This window comes from Tauraco erythrolophus, chromosome 7 (genome assembly GCF_009769465.1).
Source record: "Tauraco erythrolophus isolate bTauEry1 chromosome 7, bTauEry1.pri, whole genome shotgun sequence".
Taxonomy (NCBI): domain Eukaryota; kingdom Metazoa; phylum Chordata; class Aves; order Musophagiformes; family Musophagidae; genus Tauraco; species Tauraco erythrolophus.
In genome coordinates this window covers 47359279-47381594 of record NC_141471.1, presented here as the reverse complement: position 1 = coordinate 47381594, position 22316 = coordinate 47359279, and the positions used below count along the sequence as shown (strand labels likewise).

General features: G+C 42.0%; 1 protein-coding gene across 1 annotated transcript; it reads right to left on the bottom strand.

Moving 5' to 3' along the window:
- Positions 1-2923: 2923 nt before the first annotated feature.
- Positions 2924-22086, bottom strand: NOD1 (nucleotide binding oligomerization domain containing 1). Its single transcript, XM_009989686.2, is given in 12 exon segments — positions 2924-2996; positions 4429-4512; positions 6733-6816; positions 7456-7539; positions 9639-9722; positions 11876-11959; positions 13497-13580; positions 14649-14732; positions 16766-18569; positions 19814-19837; positions 19840-19987; positions 21859-22086. Coding segments are annotated over 12 exon segments (2853 nt in total). The 5' UTR covers positions 22075-22086.
- Between the last annotated feature and the right edge of the window lie 230 nt (positions 22087-22316).

Here is a 22316-nt window from a genome sequence, read left to right as displayed (position 1 = left end):
AGCTCCTCTCTCTCGTCTGCAGCCAGAATTAGTTAGGCTGTCATGGTGCCGTCTCAATCTAGCCAAGCGTCTGCTTGACAGGGCTTTAGCAAAGCCAAAGCACTTGCAGGCGGCCTGTTGAAGTTCTTTACAAAGCTGTTTATCATCACAGTGGACAAGTGGAAAAACATAACACTGCATACAGAGAAGGTCCTAGCAAATTACAAACAAGTCTTAAAAAAGTTACAGTTGTCTCTGAATTTGAATAAACAAGGCTCTCACTGCAAATGTGTTGCTCTGATGCGCTCTACAAAGAGTCCAGTGAGACTACAAAGAACGAACTACAGCCCGAAATGCTGTGCCAATAAACAAGGAAACTCCGTCTGCTCGCAGAGCAGCAACCCCTTTCCCCAGCACCGGATTGCTGAGGCTGTGACAAGCAGCGTGAAGCAGACCCTCTGCCCTGGGTGAGTTGGGAGCAGGATGCTGTGAAACCCCTCGATCTTGTCAAAGCCAGACTGAGCAGCGTTCAGATCTTCAGCCCAGCCTAAATGAGTGCTCGCAGCTCAAAATTACCTCTGAAATGAGCGGCCGTGACTGGCACAGTCACTGGCACTGTAATTGGTGCCAAACTCTGTCCTGCGTGGAGCTGGGCTTGATCCTGCTGCCACTTACTCCGAGACCGTGTTTAGCTGCTGCAGCCCCACAGACGCTCCTGCCCCCCAAAACAGCACCCTGGACGCCTGACTGGTAACAACCAGGCATGTCACAGGATTTGCAACAGGGCTGAGGTTGTTGACATGCTTACAAACAGCTCTAAAGGGTGCTCTAAACCAAAGAGGCAGAAGTGTCTGCGTTGGAAAGCATGAGGGGGCTGCCAGGGACACTCTGTATTGCTTTAGTCTGTCAGCGAGATGAGGACAGGAGCTGGAGTTTTAAACTGTATTTTCTACCTAGTATACAAGCAAATAATTCACCGATCAGAACAAACTGCGAGCACGCTTCCTTCCAACACAGGCAAATGGCGCCTCTGGTGAAGGCCCTTCCTGCACCAGTGCCTCCTCCCCTCCATCAGGGCAGACAGGGAAAACAGGAGCAACACTTTTGACAAGGTGCATGGGTGTCTGATTTGTTAAAGTCGCTGAGAAGTCTTTAAAGGCCTTGCTTTGGCAGATGTTGTTGCAATTGCAATCCAGCTCATCTGTAACTGTGGGCCCTTTTGCTTCAGTAAACAAATGGCTCAGGTGCAGAAATCGTTCAAGTTAGCTGACTTTCCTCTGGCACCGTCTAAAAGCATCATCTGTCTCCCTGTGAAAAGTCGGTGCTGATACCATGGACAGGGAGGAAAAGCCACTGAAAAATAATGAACAGTAAGTTGTTTTTCTTACCTTTTTCTCTTTTTTTTTTTGTTTTAACTGTGAGTTTTGTGAAAAGCTTTATGAGTATTTTAAAATGTGTTTGAGAGCTGAATGGAGTAGACAGAATTTGGGACTGGGAAAGGTCTGCTACTGTGTAGGAAATAGAGAAACTCTGACCTCCAAGGCAAGCCTTTTTTCATGCTTTTGCTTTATGGGGCAGATGTGGGAGATGGGAAGGTGAGGGTTCATTGGTTTGGTATTTTAACTGGAGATTCTTCTTCCAGCCTACCAAGGTTTTGTGGGTTAGTCAGCAACTGGAGAATTGTTTCTCAAAGTTTTGTAGGGGTAACACAGGAGAAGGAAGGAAAATAAATACTGCTTTTGCATTTTAGGTTCCTTGTACACATGGTGGGGTAGAATTTGAGTTTAACTTTACAAAGCATGCCTAATTTGCACACAAAGAAAATAATCAAATACTCCACTCTGCAAACTGGCTTCTTGAGGGAATAATGTTTTCTTGCTGGTCCTCGTCATTCCTACCTGCCCCTTGCCTTGCTCTTTCTGCTAATTCAAGCAGAGAATAAAAGCTTTCCAAGCAAATCTCAATCCTTCTCTCTGCTTACATGTTGCTGGGGGAAGAGATTTCTACGTGACGCAACTGATTTTCAGTCGTCCTTTCTCTCTACTGAAGCCAGGCAACTTAATATTGGTGTATTGCCACCAGCACGCTGTCTAGGCCAAGAGCCACGGCAATGAACAGCCTGCTAATTAATATTTCACATTTATCTCCAGACCCCCTCCCCAGAACAAACACTCTGAAAACAGGAGGTAGCAGTTTCTATGCAGCCCTCTGGAAATTTTAAGCAAAAGTGTTTTACTGCCAGTTTTATGCTTTTACAGCAATGATAGTAAGAACTTCTGGTTGTATAAAAGAAAACGTATTGGTTTCAATATGGAAAAAAGATTATTGAAAGTAATCTGAGCCTGATGTATCCATTTGTGTATCACCCCCCCCCCCCCCCCCAAAAAAAAAAAAAAAAAAAAAAGAAGGCAAAAAAGCAGTGTCTACAAGTCAGTGGAGAAATAAGGGCATAATTTCTAGGCAGGAGAAAGGTATTAATGTTGAAAACATTGGTACCATGCAACTATTATGAGGCAGACGATAACTGTGAGCTTGTGGAGTTTGTGACTCTTGCACTCTTTCTGGCATATGTGTGTGTGTGTGTACATTTATGTATATAAATAAGTTAGAGATTATTTACATCAGTGTACAAAATAAATCTAAACTCAGTTATCAAAATGCATACACCTGCCAGTGGATTTGGTCTGTTAACACTTTGCATTTCATCTTCAAAGCACCATACAAACATGAATTATTTACCCAGGCAACTTCCCACTCACCAAAAGGATTAAAAATAACAGGCAGGGTAAGGGATGGAGCTGAGGGAGCACAGTGTTCATAAAAAGGCAGCTAATCACATATCTCTCTCCTGCCATGAGTACAGGGGATTTACGCCTTTATAAACTCTGCAGTTGTAGGAGCAACCTTTGTAACAGGAAGCTTGTCAAGATTGGAAAGTCCTCATTCAAAAGCAAATGATCCGTTCTTCATTTTCAAAAGCTTTGGCCTCTTCTTTGCTTATGAGATTTCCGTTTAAACTGAAGGGGAAAAATGAAAGGGATGTGAAAATAAGGTAGTGACTGTTGCCCATCTTCTATTTTTCCAAGATTTTGGAGCAGAGATCACAGCTTTGCAACGCCGTGTGAGCTGCATGCTTCTCAAGGGCACACAGTTGTGAGCTGGCCTCGGGCTGGCAGGCTACAGCACTGCCCTTCCCACTGCACATACCAGGAGCAAGGCTGCTTCTTTAGAAACAGAAACTGAACTAACACCTAAACTTCACTGAACTAAAATCGGTGCTGGATACCCACCTGTTTGCATTTCAGCAAGCAGCATATAGCTGACAAAGGTTCTTACCATGCAGTGGGCTAGTTTAAAGAAATGTAATAGTCTTCAGAGCGTTTTGGATCTTCCATGACAACATGGGAAGAAAACTCTGTTAAGTATTCAGGCATTATTAATGTGAAATGACTTACAGCAAATTTTCAAGTCTGGCTACATAAAGCTGATCTACATTGATGTCTATGCCCCTGGAAATGAGCAGCTTGGTTAAGTGCATCTTTCAGAAATGCTGAAATCTATTAAACCATTTCAACTTATGAAATTATTGGGGTTAATGAACACCTCTGAAAAGTCAGGTGAGACTCAAAAGATAGATTTTGGTCTGATGATATAGAATTATTTGAGTGAGAACTGATGCCTCTTCTGTAGACGAAAGCTGACAGTGGCCTTTGAAAGAAGCATCTCTTCCACATCTCTAGGGAACTCACTAGTCAGATGGTGAGTCATCATCTTTCTAAGCAAGAATTCAGTGTCCTTTCACTAAAACAAATATATATTTTTAAAAATAAATTTCATGTTTAATAATAAAGCAGTGGTGCTAAAACCAGCACGGTTCTATTGACTCCTGAGCTCCCCAAGGTGAGGGAAGGAATGTGGTATTTGGCTTTGTGCCTTACAATGCACATATGTAACTATGTGATGCCTACCTAATCTAAACCAAGCAAATCTTACAAAAAGTTATTCTTCTTGTAGCTTAGCACTTACAGTGTGTTTGGAGCACCGCCCAAAGAAAATCCAAGTGCAAATTCTATGAACCAAATTAGTAATGCTAATTAAATGTAACCATCTCCTGCTTGTTGGGATTTAGCTCCTGAAAAGCATGAAGATGTTCAGAAGTTTAAAAATAAATCAGGACAAGCAAAACTTGGTCTACAAATTTAGGCCGCAATTCTGCAAACACACGTTCTGCAAATCAGTGGTAAAGACAGATGTGAACTAACAAAACTGTTTGACTTTTGTAACACACAGGGAAGTGTTTCAATGACAGAGGCTTTTTACCTATTTGAAACCCACATCTGCCAACTACAAGCCTTCCCTCACATAAACTTGCTCTGAATTTTTTAGGCTGGAAAGTAGTAATGCCAGAAGTGTTTTAAAGGGAAGGAAAGTTTACAAAGGGATCTTTACCAGACTTCTTTAATAGCTGTGTTCTCCTTCAGAGCTTCGCTGAGGTACTTCACCCCTTTGGCTGTAATTTGATTCTGGATAAGCCTAAAAAGAAAGCACTTCATGTCAAACTACCATGCAAACTAATTTACAGCATATGCACAACGTATGTTTAGTTTGACATCAAGGAGCAAAGCTGCGTTTGCCACAAGACGACAGTTGTGATTTTTATCTGCGAGGATGATACACAGTATTGGTCAAATGCCCCACATGGACTTTCAGAAACAGAGTCCAGAGTAGCAGTCTTTTCCTTTTAAGCTTGCATGTGGTTGCATTCTGGAGATACTGAGCTTAATTACATAGCTGACAAATTTCCACTAAGAACTGTTTACTACTGTTACGAGATTGTGATATTTGGACTCTTTGAGACAGACTAACCTCTTAGCTCTGTTTTCTTATTAAGAACACTGTGAGACATTTTAAATTGATGTACAGAAAATTCAGAGTACAGAACCTGTGTAGGCCTAGTGTTTTAGCAGTTATAATCTGCAGGTCCTCCTGTCTTGTTTATCAGACCAGCAAGATCTTTGAAAAATAAGGCATTGAGTTTGATTCTGGTACGAGCGGGGGCAATTCCCAGTGAAGACACCTTAGCAGCCATAAAGTATGTCTCATCTGAGCTGAGAGAAAAAAATGATACCAAAGATCCTCAAGTAGCACAACTGATGAAGCAGTAGGTAACTCTTATTAACCACTGTAGACCATCTCCCTAGCTGAAAATGAAAAAAGCCCCCTCATCTACCTGAGTATAAAAATACTCATCAGCCTAGCCTAATACAATACTCACCTTTCAGTCTACCATGGTGTTCCCTATACCTGTACTATTCCATGTGACTGGCTGCATGAATCTCACCGGATTCAGGATGAGGCTGAAAATTGGAATGAATTGAACGATCTCTTAGGGAGGGAGGGGAAGAAGGAAGCAGGGAGGCATTCCCATTAAAGGACCTTCTGCACTTGGTAAATGAATCAAAATGCAAAAGGATCCAGTAGATTCTCTCAGCTCACTTTAATTCTGCCTCAAGTTGAACTATCTACATAGGTTACTACCTTTTGGAAGTATTCACTGGTATAACCAACAAAGTAGGATATAAATTTATCTACTGGCAGAAACCCTTGGACAATACTGAGCCATCTTAAAGACATGTATATTACTGTGCCTGCTTTGGATTGGGAAAGTTTTATTATGAATTCAAACCAAACTGCTCAGTGAAGCATCTCTGCAGCTGCGCACAAAGAAATCAAAGCCTCCTCCTCCCTTTTTATTTTCAGGGTGATGAGCACCAGAGCTTCTACTGCTTTCAAAAGAGGCTACAAGTACTTGGCACCTCTGACAGCCAGCATCCTTCCCAAGGGATGAGAACTAAGATTAATACAAGGAATGCTAGAGTGTGGTTAAAGTCTTTGTAAAGCTTGCAAAGGGACTCCGTTTGTTATGTTCTCATGATCACTTGGAATGAATGGGTGGCTTTTTGTTTCACAGCCCACGTAGAATGATAGAATGGTTTGGGTTGGAAGAGACCTCAAAGATCATCTAGTTCCAACTCCCCTGCCATGGGCATGGACACCTTCCACTACACCAGGTTGCTCAAAGCCTCATCCAACCTGGCCTTGAACACTTCCAGGGATGGGGCATCCACAGCATCTCTGGGCAACATCTGCCCAGCCCCATCCATGGACGAATTCTTGTGAACCTCTGGATTAGAACAGCCAACCCTGTATTTTATTAGAAGTTTAACAAGTCTCTTTGTGATTGCTAGAAATAATCTCTGATTTATGTCTTACAGATGAGTGTCTTCGTAAGTCAAAGTGCTAGCCCTAGAAGAAAACATCAGGCAAATGAGACGTGTTTAAGTGTCTGTCATGTAAGTTCTTGGTTGAACAGTAACAGCTGAGCTTGCTACTTTCATAATATAATGATAAATAGTAAGAATCATAGTAAGGTTATTCTATTCTAGCTGCCTGCTTGTATTTTTTTTTTGAAACTTTTGTGTTTGAGGCCAGTACTGTTCCCCTAAGGAGAGATGAAATCAATTAGTTCGAAAGTTACCAGGACATACAAACAGCTTAAACCTTTCCCTGTATGAAAGCAGGTTCAAAATACTAAACAGCAGCTTTATTAACTTTCCATTAGAACTGTCTACAACCAGTCAGCTGCATCCAGACTATGCACAGAAAGCTTACTGTGACCTACATAGACTTGGAAGGTGAAGCTTTAATGCAGTGACTGCCAAAGAGCCTGTGTCTCTGTGGAATGTAACTCACCATAAATGCACCAGTTTCTTGTTGACCTTCAGCATCTCTGCAAAACTCATTGCTGCCTCATCATCCAGCTCATTTTTAGTCAACCTAAGTAGGGGACAAAATTCTCACTTAGGATGTTATCATTATTTTTCAGCTGTCTGTTTTTCCAGCCTGTCTGTGACTTAGCTTTAGACAGTCAAAGGGGGATGTACTGTTCCTGCCCTGAGAAATTTCTAAAGACTGGACACAAAGAGATACTGAAGAGAAGCCCTAGAGGTAAAAGAGACAAGAGTATCAGATCTTTATTTCTCAGAGCAATGTTCTAAAGATAATTTCTGATGATGTTTTAGTCTCTAAAGGGTGGATAAAGTGCAGCAGAAAGAGATGAAGAGGTAGAGACAACACTGAAGAGGTGCAAAAACTGAGGACAAAGAACTTGAGTTCAGATGATGGAAGTGAGAGAAGATGGGGAAAGCAAGATGGAGGGAGCAGAGCAAAGCATGACATTAGGACATTGGAATGTGTCCTAAAGGACATGTGCTGCTGATCCATTACTTATGTCCACATTCTTCCAAAGGGATATATCTTACAGCTTTCTGGTAGTGAAAGCATAGAGGATGAGAGGAGGGAGAGAAGAAGGAAGGGGAGAGTAGGAGGAGGTGATGAGATTGAAGGAAATAAAATTAGGCTGCAGCTTTCTCTGGAGAAAGAAGAGGAGGAGAACTAGACCACACTGTCAATTACCAGAATATTTTCACGGAGTTGTTGTGTTGCATAGCTTCAGCAATGCTTTTGCCTCCTTCTGTCGTGATGCCATTGAATGCGAGACTGTGAAGTAGAGATACAAACGTGTAAGAAACAGCCACTTGGCCCTTCTGCTGCCAAACACTAGTGAATATCCTGGCTGATCCGTCTCCCAGTTGTACAGTTCAGTGTTTGGGTGTTTCAAAGGCTCACATGCTTTGCAAACCACTAAGTCCTTATGACTTTCACAAGTGAGAACAGTTCACAGGCTGCAGCCTGAGTGCAGGTCTTTCATACAGGCCATAAGGTTTGCTGCCAGTGAGTTGTACTCTTGAGACTGACAGCAGAGTTGCACCCAGTGATTTTGAGAATCAAGGCTTTTAACAAGCACAAAGAGTTGTGCTTAGCAGTACACAGGTGTTTACATGCATTTGTCATCCCAAGTCCCTGTACAAACTGGGCATTTTGTCCTCCAGGTCCTTCAGGCGCCTGAATACCTCATTCTTCTTCCAAACACAACACCTTCTGTTGCGTAGGGAGAGATGAGCTTGTAAATGCATGCTTTCCATTACAAACCACAAACATTTCTTAGTCTGCCTTTCATTCTTTGAATAGACATTGGCAAAATTATCCAGTTAAAGTTATGCTCCAGGCTTTGAGAGTTGAAAAAGCATTTCTCCCCTCAAAAGCCAAACCAGAGCCTGAAAATAATGCAAGGGCTCAAAAAAAAGTAGAAAGGGGGATCAACACAAATATATGTTAGCATAAGTCCCTCCTAGATTCAGCTGAAACTAGATATTCTCAGTCCATCATGACTGGGCCTAAACCCAGCAAATATGCTGAAGTAAACTGATGTAGTAGGGACTATCTTCCCTCAGTCTTAGCATAAAGCTACCACATGTGCTAACTGAATTCAGATCATGAAGCAAGATCAACCAGTGGAAGATAAGAAATGAGCCCAAATGCAAGTACGCTGCAGAGCCAAAGATTCACCCTGTGCAGGTGCCAGCAAGACCTGGCCCTAGCCAGCACAGTTACTTCTCCTTATTTTTGCAAGCACATTCATCAGCATCTTGCACTCGTCCAAGAATCCCAGGTGTAACCCAGCTCTGATTCAGGCTCAGAATGTTTTCTTTCAAGTCTGATGCGTCTGGATGCATTCTGCAATTATGGGAAGATGGCTATTTCAGATAGCTTTTAAGTTTAAATATATCTAGGTCACTGCGCCTGTTTGGCTTTTAATTTTTTAAGCCCTGCTGTCCACTTGCAGAAAGGAGGACAAGGCACGAGTTTTGACATCCCTGGATCTGAAGTGGCAGCAATGAACTCTCCAGAGATCCCCAAACTCCCCGAGTACCATATTCCTAAAGAAATCAGTGCCATGTGCCACCTTGTGGGGAAACCAACGAGCCTTGTCTGCTCCCTCACTGTGGAGGCCAGTGGAACTGGGAGACAAATGGAAAGGATCGCCATGAACTCAGTGCTCCAGCTGTGTGGACGGACTCCAAACCAGCGGCAGCAGCCACAACATGCATCTTTAATCTCTAACCAGCATCTGAAAGTCTGGCCGCTGGCTCCTCCCCGTGCTGTGCTATCAACTTCACCCATGCTAGGGCTTCCAGAAAGCTTGTTTGAGATGAATCACTGAACTCCAGTGAGAACTACATCTCATTAGCTCTGAATGTGCTGTGTCGTAGCTCCACTGGAGTACAAGATGAACCTGAATTTAAGAACGCCCCAGACACTATCTAAACAGTTTATTGCCTAAAAATTACTTTGTTAAAAGCTGTTGTACCTTCACAATAGAAACTGTTAACACTAAGTTCACTGGGAGCCTGATTTCTGTGACAGCTGGTGCATCCTTCTGCTAGTGCTCCTGGATCAAAATGGCACCTACTGACCATGTGCTTTCACAAATGCCAGTAACTGTGCAGCATGAGGGGAGGAGGTGCAGATAGAGGAAAGGATGCCAGCCCTGCAATATTTTTAACTTGCTTAATGGCTACACAGGGCTTTGTGATTCAGTCTGGCCTCTTGCTTGCACCAGGAGCCTGTTGGTTACACAGCGACGGCTGCAATACCAGATGGTGTTCCAAGCTAACGTTTGGTGGGAAGTCATTGCTTCAAAGCAGGATGGGAAAGCCAGCGCTACACCGAGCTGCCTGGCTCCGCTGGTGTTTTACCTCACGTTTGTTAACCTGGGGTGGTTCCTCAGGGCCTCTGCAAAAGCCTTTGCTCCTTCGTCTCCAACTTGATTACCCCACATCCTGGTGAAGAGAGGAAACCAGGAGATATCAGGTGTGCTGCTCTGCTGCCCCTTGGCATTGCATTCTCCCTTTTTCTCTTCTGTCCACCCCCAATTACTTCACAGTCTTTTAGGCTTGTGAGAAACCTGGCAGGTAGCTCCCAGCTGAGCCAGCTGTGTTCCACTCCCTGCACACCACAGCACCAGCCTCTGCTGACTCACCAGTACCCTAGGGCCACAGCACAGAAGCAGCTCTAGGAGACAGTCTGCTGCAGCAGGAGTGCTTTTGGGATCACCTTGCTGCATTGGGCAAAACCTGCACAGCCTTGTACTCTTATGGGGTAAAGGCATCTTGTGGTCCTGTACAGTGAGCTGCCGTAAGAAATACACCAAGTCCTAAATCCTGTCATTTTCCTGCTCAGCATTTCCTCCCCATAACCCTGCTGCAGTTTTGCTGTTACCTATTGGGCACAGACTGGTCTTTATACAGTGCAAAGTACCGGTCTTGGGAAAGATTCCTCAGATGCACATCTGCACAGGGACCCACCCAAATGGGTGAATTTTTGATGTGAACTGCTCTACAAGCTCCCCATCTCCTTCAGAATAGTCTGGCAAAATGGTGACAATTCCTTCAGTGTTATACTCAAGTGGTATCTCCTCTATCTCCAGCTGCCAAGAGAAAGATCAAAATCTCAATGGGACAGTATGACCCTGGGCTCTTCCACACATTTGTAAGGAGTAGTATTTCCAATGGCAAAACAGCTCTTGGTAACACAAAGGGTTAAGAGAAATGCTAAAAGCTGCAGACATTTCATCAACAGTTAATAGCAGTATCTGGTCAAATATTTTCCATGCAGATGAACCACTTTTTAAAAATTCACCCTATATTAGGAGCCTTGAAAGCACCTCTGCTGAGGTATAGGGTTTTTTTACACGGATCATGGCTTGATGACTCAGAGCCACACTCAGCTTGATGGGTAATTAGTTGGCAGCTCTTTTAAAATCAATTGAGTTTTGTGGTATCTGAACACATCCACTTTCAGTACGCTCCCTAGAATTTCCTTGCCCTTCAGTCCCAATGCAGTTTGTTATGTAAATGCTGAATATATCTGTTTAAACATTTCTGTTCAAGCTATTCTAAACCCATTTGGAGTGATTATTTCCTCCACAGGAGAAAATGGGACTCCTTCACTGAAATTACAGCAAGTACAGCACAGCAGACCCAGCTATATGACAATAAAAGTGTGCGTGCTGTTGACTATACTTGTGAAATGTTGCAGAACAACAAAATTAAAGGCCAAAAATCTGATTGTTCAAATCTGATTTTCATATTTCAGGGTTATTGTGACATTCACAATGGCCAAACAGAGGTTTTAATTCCATGTATCTGCGTATTAGATTCTGAGAAAAATGTTCTCCTGTAGAGTGGAAAGTGGGATTTGCCAGAGGGAAAAAAAAGGTAAAAATAATCAAGCCCTCAAGTCTAGCATCTCTCCTGAGAAAGAGGACAGAGATTAAAGGTTTACAGTACATTCAGACCTCTCTCCAATTATAGCAGACTCTCCAGTTTGGAACAGACTAGAGAGAAGGATGATGAGAATTCCTTCTTATTCTCCCAGCTCACAACTTCATCAGGACTTGATGCAGAAGGTTTGACAATTATAACAATGACACTCAGTAACCAGGTACATTGCCAATAGTCATAAAGGCCCTGAGCAACCTGATCTAGTTGGAGATATCCCTGTTCCTTGCAGGGGGGTTGGACTAGATGACCTTTGAAGGTCCCTTCCAGCCCTAACGATTCTATGATTCTATGATAAAACCACCCAGACTTTTAAAAATGACCAATCCCTAGAACAGCTGTGTTGCTGTAAGGAAAGTGGCTATTTTTACATACTGTCCTCTTGTTAGTTTGTCTCTCCTTTAAGGTTCTGTCAGAACAGGTTAAAAAAACCCTAAACAAACATTGTGTGAACTGGTGAACAACAAAGCACCCCTCCTTTTCCCTCTGAGTGGAAAATGTGGCTATGCTTCTGCTCCAGTTTGTTCCAGTGCTGCCGTGGGGAGGAATGGCAGAAGGAAAGAAGGTAAGAATGAAAGAAGGAATCCTAAGGCATTTACAGATGCCTTTAACAAGACCAAACCTTGAGCTCTGCTCCTTAGCACTGAACTTACCCAATTTCAAACATTGTCTTGCTCTTCTGGATGGCTTGGGCAAGGCACTTCCCTCCTTCACTTGTTATTTTGTTTGCTCCTATTCTGCACAAAATACACGAACTGATGAGGTACATCACATACAACAGTACAGCTATTAAAACACCAGCTCAGAAAGCAATACAAGTATTTAAGGCTAATTAATTCTGGAGGCTAGCTACAGTTATCAAAAATTAACCTAGAGTAAAAAACATACTGCAGGCATTTGACCTTTGATTAAAAGACATCATTTTATGTTGTCTTTTACATATTTAGCATGTCAGCCCTCTGAATCAGAAGTTTTACTATAGAGTCTTGGTTTTGGTGCTCAGTACGTTAGAAATGAGCTTTAGGAAATGATCCTCAAGACAAGGACCCCTGCTTAGTTTTTAACATAGTTCATAATATCAGCAGTTGCTATAGAGCACATGAATAACGTGCAGCATGTTTCATGATGCCACAGGGAACAGAATATTTCTTGGTTGTGTGGCTCCAGAGAAGGCTACAGCTGATAAGCACAGATTGTAGTAATTTCAAGTCTTTCTGTTCTGAGCACTGGCATAGGGCAGTACAGCAGTGTCTCTGCCCGGCATTCTACAGAAAACCTTTTCTTTTTTTGGCCTATGTGGGGATATCAAATGGCTGGAGTTCAAGGAAGAGATAAGTCTCAATTGCATTTACATCAATGTAAAGAACGAACCCAAATTCCCTCAACCCACTACATTTACATGAAGTAAAACTGGCTTGTTTGACTGACTTCAGACACATGAATATGCACTCTATCTCAAAATAATCTCTAGGGTTACTATGCAGCCTGAAAGTAATCATCTTCCAACAGGCTTTTTGGTGAGGGTTAGATTAAATAAGCAAAGGACTCTGTCAAAGCAGCGAAAGAACCAGAGTGCTCTTGGGTTTCAAAACTGCAAAATTTCAAGCAGGAAAGATGTGGCTAGTGTGGGGTTTCAGAGCAAGTCAGTGGTAGAATAAAGAACAGAACCAAAGAGTCCCTGGCTGCCAGTTGCTACATTCATACCAGCAGCTGACATTGCTGTAGTTACCTCTATTTTCTGCTATGGTCACAATTAAACCTTTGGTTAATGATCTGCTTTTATGTCAAACCAGTGTTGCGCATGGCCAGACACTCTTACCTGGGGAAGTTCCAGGAGTTTGAGGGAACAACTCACCAAGTGAGTTTGGGGAATTCCAGAATTGAGGTATGACACCAGAACAGCCTGACTCCAATGGCCCATAAAAGACGAAATATAAAGAAGCTTGGTACTAAATCCAAGTGAATTCACCTATTACAAGGGACAGCAAGCTTCATGCACCACTTAAGCCTCACTCAGGTGCTCAAACTGGATTTAGGTAAAGAACAGGTCTCATGCTCTCCTCTTGCTTACTACTACATTCCAGTAAAAACTATGAATTCAAGAGTTTCACCTGCTGCCATTCACTGCTAGACTACTGTAAAAGAATATAACTGCAACCTAAGCTATATTTTATTTGAAACACAATCTTTGTCTTTTTTTCCGCTCTCCCTCACGTTTCAACTTGCTTTACCTTAGTTAGGATACTGTAGAAAGAAAACAAAAATCCAACGTACTTAACGTATTCAAGGCTTGAACATTCTTCAATTAGTTTTGCAACATATTTGGCTCCAACGTCAGTGATTTGATTGTGGTATAAGCTTAAAGAAAAATTACATTGGTAAAAACAGGTTATTCCTGCTGTTACTTTAATATTTACAACCTGAATGTTTTATAATGCACACATAGCATCTATCTTTTTTGCATGGCTTTGTACACATTCATAGTTGCTTGTATTTCTATTTTGATACACAATTCGTATTGTGAGGGACTAGATATAAAAGATAAGGAGACCAGACTGTAAATCATGGGAAAATATTTATACAATTTTTTAATAAATGGTCTCCCCAAGCCAAGAAAGCTTCCTTTATTCCTGTGTCAGTACAGAAACAATATTGCCAGAAGACAAGTCAGAAGAGAAAACACCAGAAGAATGTATTTTTGGTCTTTTAAAAGTCATAAAATCCCCTTGTAAATATTACTGAAGATCAGATACCTGAGCAGATATACTTGCATTAGGGCACTGGAGGAAGGAGGCAATTCTTGGTATTCATGTTCACTTCTCAGAAAGTAATTTTTACGTAGCTACTCAACCAAGAGCAGGCAGTCAAAGTTAACATGTCTTCCAACTTCAACTTGATTAAGAACTAATTAAGGTCTTAAAGAAATTGGCACCATGAACATGACACTTGAAACTGTACTCTTCTGGCACTAGTCTCTACCAAACTGTATCTGCTTTGCATAGTTGAAATAAATCAGTTTACACAGCAGAGGAAAACAGGAGGCTCTAGCTACACAGCACACACTCTCTTGCTTATGCTCTCTGTCCCCCCTCCACAGCTAGCAGAACTCTTTAGGTAAAAAACTAGCATGCCCACCTAGTTCAGTAAACTGACAGTGGTCTGCACGTTGTTATAGAAAGGCTTGATGTCAGTGGAGGCCACTCTGTGAGGCAGTGCATTGGGAGAAGAAATTGTGGTCCTTTTCACAGTGGACTGTTCAGGACAACAGTTGAATAATTTCTGACACAAAACGCTGCTTTGCTTATGTTCAGGAAATTAGGAGGTACCTGTGGTTTCCACCCTACCTGTGCTGTGTCAGTACTGTCAGCATTGCAGTTTTATTTTCTAGCATCAATATCTAGTGTTTTGCTCCCGATTGGTACATACCCCAAGAAAGTCACAATTTGGTACTTGGACAGTTCTTCATACAAGATCCTTACTCCGTGATCTGTGACCTGATTTACACTGAGCCTGGAACGAAGGGAAAGAAAAGAAAGTCAGAATCAAGACAAATTACAGGTGTCCATCACCCATGACTGGAGGTCTATGCATTTTCCTCTCATATTTTAACAGGTCCTTATGCCACATCCTAAAAGCCATTATGGGAAATACACCTCAGTTTTATATGGCTCACTACAAAAACAATAGAAAACAAAAAGCCCCAAATCTCCAAGGTAATGCGTTGGAAGCTGTCCATAGAACTGGAAACAATAAAATGTAGTAAATCAGAAACCAGAGACAAACACCTCATCCTCTGCCTGTGCTTAGTGTGATTGCAGGAAGAAATTCTGCTTGACATCCTAACAAAAAAAAGCTTTCCAAACTACTCTTCTTGCAATATTCTCTCTGAGTATCCAGTGAAAGCCAGGCATCTTGAAAGTCACAACACATTCAGGCTCCACTGAATAAAGGTTGTGAAAAGCCCTGGCCAGGAAATAGAACTGCAGTCCCATGGGTGTGCTAGATGTTTTGAATTTTATTGTCCCAACTAGACACGAAACAAACCAATGTCAGTTGTTCACAGAATAAAAATACATCTTTTCACAGTTGTTTTGGGGTTTTTGGGTGGGTTTTTTTTTTTACACTTCTCAAGCTTTTCTCCTTGCCTAAACGGACAGGTTCCTGTGAAGCATTCCAATTCTGATGAATCACATTTTCTGGCTAAAGCTGTCCTGTGAAAACATTTTGACCAGTTTTAGTTTCTACGCAAACTCTGAAGTTGAACATTCACTGCCGAGAGTCCCTTATCACGAACAGCCTCCCTGGCTTTGCTAGTTAGAAACTTGGTCACTTTGGAATGCACTAGCACATAGGAGAAATCAGAGCCAATTCCTACAGATCAGAACAGTCTGCTTCTTTGAAAGGGATGGTTAAACTGTTAGAAACAACATTTCCTGACCTGCAGAAATTGGTCATTAGAAATCCAAGTCCTAACATCAGAAGAGCCATAAAGAGAAAAAGACAACCTAATAGACTGGTTTGGTGCTGGGAATGGTGCTAAGATCACACTGTGTATGGCACGATCATATGACAGGGACAAAGAATGAAAGTCTGTCCTTTTCTTTTTTGTTTTGTCTTACATACTTATGCATTTTCCTTACTTATGCAAGTTTCCTTATTGCTTCCTCTTGGGAGGTCAGTGGATTTGCAACTAACTGGAAAAAAACAAGTGTCACTTGCTTTGATTTAGTCCTAGAGGAAAACAGGCAGAGCACAGCCAACCAGGAGGAATAAATCCATTTATGAAAAAAAACCCAACGAACTCTCATGAGGCTGAAGGAGCTTTAAAAAAAGATATATTTGAAGTTCCTGGTTTTCTGCACCTAAACGTTTGGACAAATAAGGTAGAGCTACATGGCACAACCTCAAAGGACTGCAGGTGGAACAATCTGGCCTGTGATGTTAGAGGTGGAGTTCTCCCTGTTCACACCAAGCCATGTCCTCCCTCCACATCACCTCAGAGAAGCACCACATCGAAAGACTTCAACTACATCCTCTCATGGAGTACTACATGTTAGCTTTTGTTCTGTGAAAGCCAGACATCTTGGCAAGATGTAAAAGCAAGAAATACAGAGCTTTTGATCAAGGGTTATTGTGAAGAGTTGATCCTCTCTTACTCTGTATGACCAAGGGCAGAGATTGGCTTAGGGATTCTTCAGATAATGGAGGAAGCACTTCTGTTTCCTTTCTTTTCCTTTAAGCACTGTCTCCCATAAAAATCCTCTTTCGAGACAGAACAGTTTGAGACAGAGCTAACTAAACCTACAGTTTAAACAGTCCTGGTTTCTAAAGACTTCTTATCACTCTTTCCATTTGGGTCTCCAAATTCACAGTTTGTCCCTGCTCCTGTGACTGGCTGAACAAAGATTGCCAAAGATCTGAAACTAACTTCCAGCAACAGTAAGAATTCTCATCTTTCTCCGCTTTCACAATCAATTCCTCCAGCCCATCAGTTTACAGAATAAACCAAGGATAAGCAAGAATCTGTTTGCACAGACTCCTACCTGATCACTGCAAGCTTGCTGAAACAAGGTAGCAGCTGTTTTACTCCATAGTCATTGATGTTGTTGTTGTCCAAATCCAGAGCCAGGCGCTTTTGAAAGTGATGCACAACAAAGGCAATAGCACTGCAGTCAGCAGAGTAGGCATTGCAGTGTGTGAGCTTGATGTAATTGGCATGCATGCGTTTGGCAGCCAGCTTCCCCACTTTCTCGCTCTGAGTCTCGTAAAGGCACCTCAGCATCCAAACAAAGTTGGGCTGGACCTGGATCTGATTGTAATTTGAAAGCCTGGACCGAGTGAGGCCTTTCAGATGGGATTTCATGCTCTCCCCAAGGTATGTGACAAGCGTCCTTCTCTTCCTCTTAATGACCGCAGGCAAAACTAAATGTCTGAAGAGCTGCTGCTTGGATCTAGAAAGCAGGCCACAAAGAAACAGATTGGTAAAATGAAAGTGTTCATTATTTCGGAAAGGATCTCTCCCTGCTAGTTGTTTCTTTAACCAAGGAATACGAAGGCAAGTAGGTTGGGCAGTCTCAGTGGAAGAACATTCATTGAAAAACTGAAGTAACTCCTTGGTACCCACTTTCTCTTCAATAACCAGGAACAAAGCTGTAAAAAAAGACTGAAGGGTTAAGTGCAAGAACTCATAAGTGGACTGATTGCCACAGCCACTGTAACCTTTAACCGTCCTGAGAAAGCCCAGTTGCAAATCTTCTTCAGAGATGTTCGCTGATGAGACCTCCTCCTGCTCAAAGATAAAGAAAGAGTTCTCCATCCCTTTGTATGCCATTTTACCCAAAGCTAGAAGGGTTTCCTTTCTTGATTTGAACATCTCTGCTTGGCTTCTGGTGTTGTTCTTCAGCAAACTTGTTTTCAGAGATCGGTTCAGATGGACCTCAATCATGAGCAAAAATACATCTGTCAATGTAACAGAACAGTCTGGAAGCTCGTGGCTGTCACACATGGAATGGAAGTGTTCATAGGATTTAAAGATAATCCAACAAAATAAAGGCACTGAACACAAACTGCAGAGATTGGGGTTAGCTTCCAACTGGTTCAATACCAGAGTTCGTTGCCCCTCATCTTTGAAAAACATGGCAGTATATTCCTTCAGGTTATTGCTGGAGAAACCACGGAGCAACACTTTCTTTCTAATGATGTTTCTGTGGATCTCAGTTCCTGTCCTCGCTGTAAGAATTTTCGTGGATCCCTTAAGAAGCTTTCCTCTGAGAAGGCTTACCAGCAGCACCAGGGGATGGACAGGTTCATTGGGTGAACACATCTCGGGAACACTACTGAGATCAAAGTTGGAATAGATCTCATCGAAGCCATCAAACGTGAAAAGGACTGTTTGAGGGAACTGCAAGATGTGATCGAACACCTCTGCGGGATCCTGGTCTGGGTAGCAATTATATTTGAAGAGTAGGTCTTTCAAACATATGGCTTCATCTTCCTCAAAGCAACTAAACATCCTACATCGGAAACGGAAGAAAAATTTGGCCCCTATGTCCAATTCTTTTCTGGCCCAAAGGCTTTGTATCTTTTGCAGCAAGATGGATTTTCCAATTCCTGCATCACCATAGATATAAACAGTCTCTCCATCTTCATTAATTAGCCCAATCGCATCATCAAAAAGGGCTGCTAATTGACACACTTCACCTAGACTCTCATTGGTAAAACTGACCAGCTCCATAATACTGTCACAATAGATTTCTTCAAGCAGCATCTCTTCCCTCTGAGCATATGACATAACAAACTTGGAGTCTCGTCCCAGTTCATGTCTGAGTTTCTGGCAATACCTGCTAACTAAAAAGACAGTCAACTATTATTAAAAAGATTACTAAAACGCCTATGTATACTACAACCCACCTCTTTGGGAACTGAGAGGGGGTAATAAACTAAAAAAAGTCTTATGTAAAATTGGTTCTTTGGCAGATTACTTTTATTTTTTTGTGCTGTCATCATCACTATCCTGGGAAATTGAGGTGCTAATGAAAGAGGTAATGTGTGAGCCACCATTTCCTGAAAGCCAATGCTGACACTGCATCCCTTTAAGGGGCTGCTATCTTTCAGCTGAGACTCAAAGCCAAGCCCCTGACCCTTTGTTAAAGACTGTTTTACTCTCTGCAAAGGCAGGGGTTGGTGGTCACTGATTAGCTTTGGCATCTGCCTTTTCACCATATTTATATTCTACCTTCAATTTCTACCAGGTAGGTGGTTATTCTTTCCTAACTTGTTTGGTAATTTTATTATTGTAAATAGATGGTATGCGTTTTAGAAACTCAGTGCCAGGCACCTCAAAAGATATTTTTTAAGGTGACAGAAAAAAAAAAAAAAAAAGCGCCTCAGTTATTGTGCAACGTTAGCTCGTGGTTTTACTGCAACAGAAACTTTGCTTCATATGGGGGCAAAGTAACTGTTGTATTTATATAGTATGAAAAAACCTCTCAAGAGGAAAACATTTATTTCTGCAATACTTTAACTCTTAACTCTGACTTTTGGTATAACTCATCATTTAGGATCATAGAATATTTCAGGTTGGAAGGGACTTCAAAAGGTCTCCAGTCCAACCTCCTTCTGAGAACAGGGTAGTTTGTGAGATCAGATGAGGTTACTTAGGGTTTATCTAGCTGGATCTTGAAAACCTCCAGTATGGAGACCGCACAGCCCCTCTGGGCAACTTGCCTCATTGTTTGACTGTCCTCATCATTAAATATTGGCTATTCCATTGCCAAAACATCACAGTTTTGCTAATAAATTGTAGCAGAGGCCTGGAAAATACTACAGCTGGCACCAGGTGGTTATGCCATTACGCTACATATGCACAAACAAATGCAGAAAGAGCTTGACTTTAGCAAAACAGGATGTAATGTATCAACATGACTGTTGTGCTATACAGTGTGCCTTTTAATTATTTGGCTCCCACTGCTAGCAAGCACAGCATCCGCACATTTATTTTCCCTAGACTCTCTTACTCTCATATCACCTGTTAGAGCTTCATACACAGCAGGGCAGTTCTAAAGGAAGGGATATTAGATGCATGACCTTACCTGGATCTGTATTTACCACAGGTTACTACAAATATGCTCTGAAGGCTTGTAACCTATTTCGTCCAGCCAAGGTTGAAGTTCATAGTAAGCATCAGTGACTTTCTGCAGGACATGGATGAAATATTCTGAGACTTCTTCTCCCTTGCTCTGAACCAAGTCTAGAATTTTGCGAACCTGAAAAAACACCACATGAAACACCAGTGATGCACAGCGTTCTATCACTGTTACATTTATAGACTTCTTTAGGATCCTTTTTGGGATGGAACAGGGCACCAAAATCAAAACTGGTGCTTCAAAAACTTGAATTCAAAATCTTGCTCTGAATTTGAACCATCATAAAACTGACTTTCTATTTGTATTTGGATGTACCAAGAAAGTTGGCTCTGGAAATTAAGGTCTGAACTTGTAGCTAAATCATACGCTCACTAGAAACAAAATGGAAAAATACTGCTCCTTAATAGGGAACCCAAAGGATTTCCTCAGCCTGGCTAGATAGTATATTTTAAATCCCATGCTGGTTAAAATGAGAAAGGAAGGGGTGGTTTCTCAGTGCCTTAAATTCACTCTCTGGTTTGTAAATATTCCAGTCACTTTTAGATTTACATCAGGATCCAGCAGATCCAGAGCAGGGTAGGCAGAATCTCTCTCTGGATTTAATGCAGATCTAAAACCCTACAACTCTTCCTTTTCACACAGCAACTCAATTCCGCAGGCTCTCTCTGTACAATGGACTCATTGCCTCCAACTGTTACTAAAACTAATGGCTACCAGGCAGTGGCTGGAGCAGTTCAAGACTAAGTGTTACCCCTAAAGGCAAGGCAGAATCTGATCTCTGTGCAACCAGTACAGGGCAACCAAAACCCTCTGCAAGACAGAGCCATCATCTGGGGGCCCATTTTGAATCTCTGGATCCCATTCTTGCTGGAAATGAATGAAGAATTCAGTTCTAAACTAGATAAATGTTTCTGGAGACTCTGGTCTCTTGTGAGCTTAAAGCAGGGTGAGGTACAAACAGCACAGCAAAAGCATGGTGTTTTCTGACAATGTGTATGCTCTAAAAAGCAATTGTATGCCTTCCAGAGAAACTCCCACAGAGTCCACTTCACTCACTGCTGTGGCCTGCTCTCTGTCTCTGCTTAGACTCCTGATGCACAGCCTCCCCCTCAGCTTTGTTATGACAATCATGTATATTATGCTGAACAATAAGAAACTGAGATGATCATACAGCGTGCATCTATTCAGCTTTGACCCTATGCACAGAGTGAGCACTGTGTTACCATTTCAACTTGCCAGCAAGAATTACTATTTTATGAAAATCTGCTCTGTTAGTGAAGTCCAAGGTCTCTGAATTTTTTATGATTTGCCTGCCTCTAACTATGCCACTATTCCGAAGCTGCATGACTAGTTGGTCAGGGAAAGATCAGGAGTTTGTTTTAAGTCGTGATGCAAAAATCAGCTGTGTACATGTGATAATTTTCTCCTACCAAAAGACCAGGAAATAATTTTTGCTACTGATGTCCAAAGATGAATCAAAACTCCTAATACACCAGGATACGTCAATTTTCCATACAAACATTTACAATGTACATAGGTCTTTGAAAAGAAGGGAAGGTACATACATGGACAGCACACAATCATTAACTTCTAAAATAATATTTAATTTCTGTCTCTCCTCCTCTAAAGCAGGATGATCTGTTCCACGGCATCCTGAAGTAATTTTCCTTGCGTATTGCACAATAAGGAAAGCTTGCATCTAGTAAGCTGCACTCTAACAGCCCCTGTGGTCACCTCCTTATCAGAGGACAAAGCTGCAGCAGGGGGGACAGAACAGCAATTATCACCCTGCTCATTCTCACAGCCACCAACCGGCGTTACAAGTGGTGCCAGCTGCGCTGGAATGAGATGTGCTGGAGTGGGGAGACTCCAAAATAACAAGGACTAGAAAAGACATCAGATGTAAAATTGCCAGATAAGCCCATAGAGCCTGGTGGTAAACGGAAAGTAACAAAAAGCTTACACTGGCTAGTGAAATAAAAGAAACATACCTTGTCTGCTTGCGTTGGAAATTGGACAACAATCTCTGCATCTTCAGTGGAGAAGTAGTCATTCTTAATCAAGTTGTCAATCAAACACTGTGTGTTTCGGATTCTACCAACCAGAAGTTCTCGGTATACCTTCAGCAAAGCAATGAAGGATGGAGGACTTACTCCTGGAGGTTTTTTCACAGAAATCTCCAAGTTAGCACAAAGTTGACCTTCCATAGTTGAGATAGTAAGAAGCTGTTTCGCCTGGCCTCATCTTTGACAAGCTGTCCATTTGCAGTGAGAAGTCAGCTCAGAGTTAACTCTGGGGAAACAGGCAATCTGCCCTTCACATTAGCAAACCTGTAAAAATAATTGTATAGAACCTCAGTTTAAATCCTTATCCTATGCAGATACATCCTTCAATTAGCCATCAAAGAATACTTTCAACCTCTGTGTAATATCATGGCCACTTTATTAAG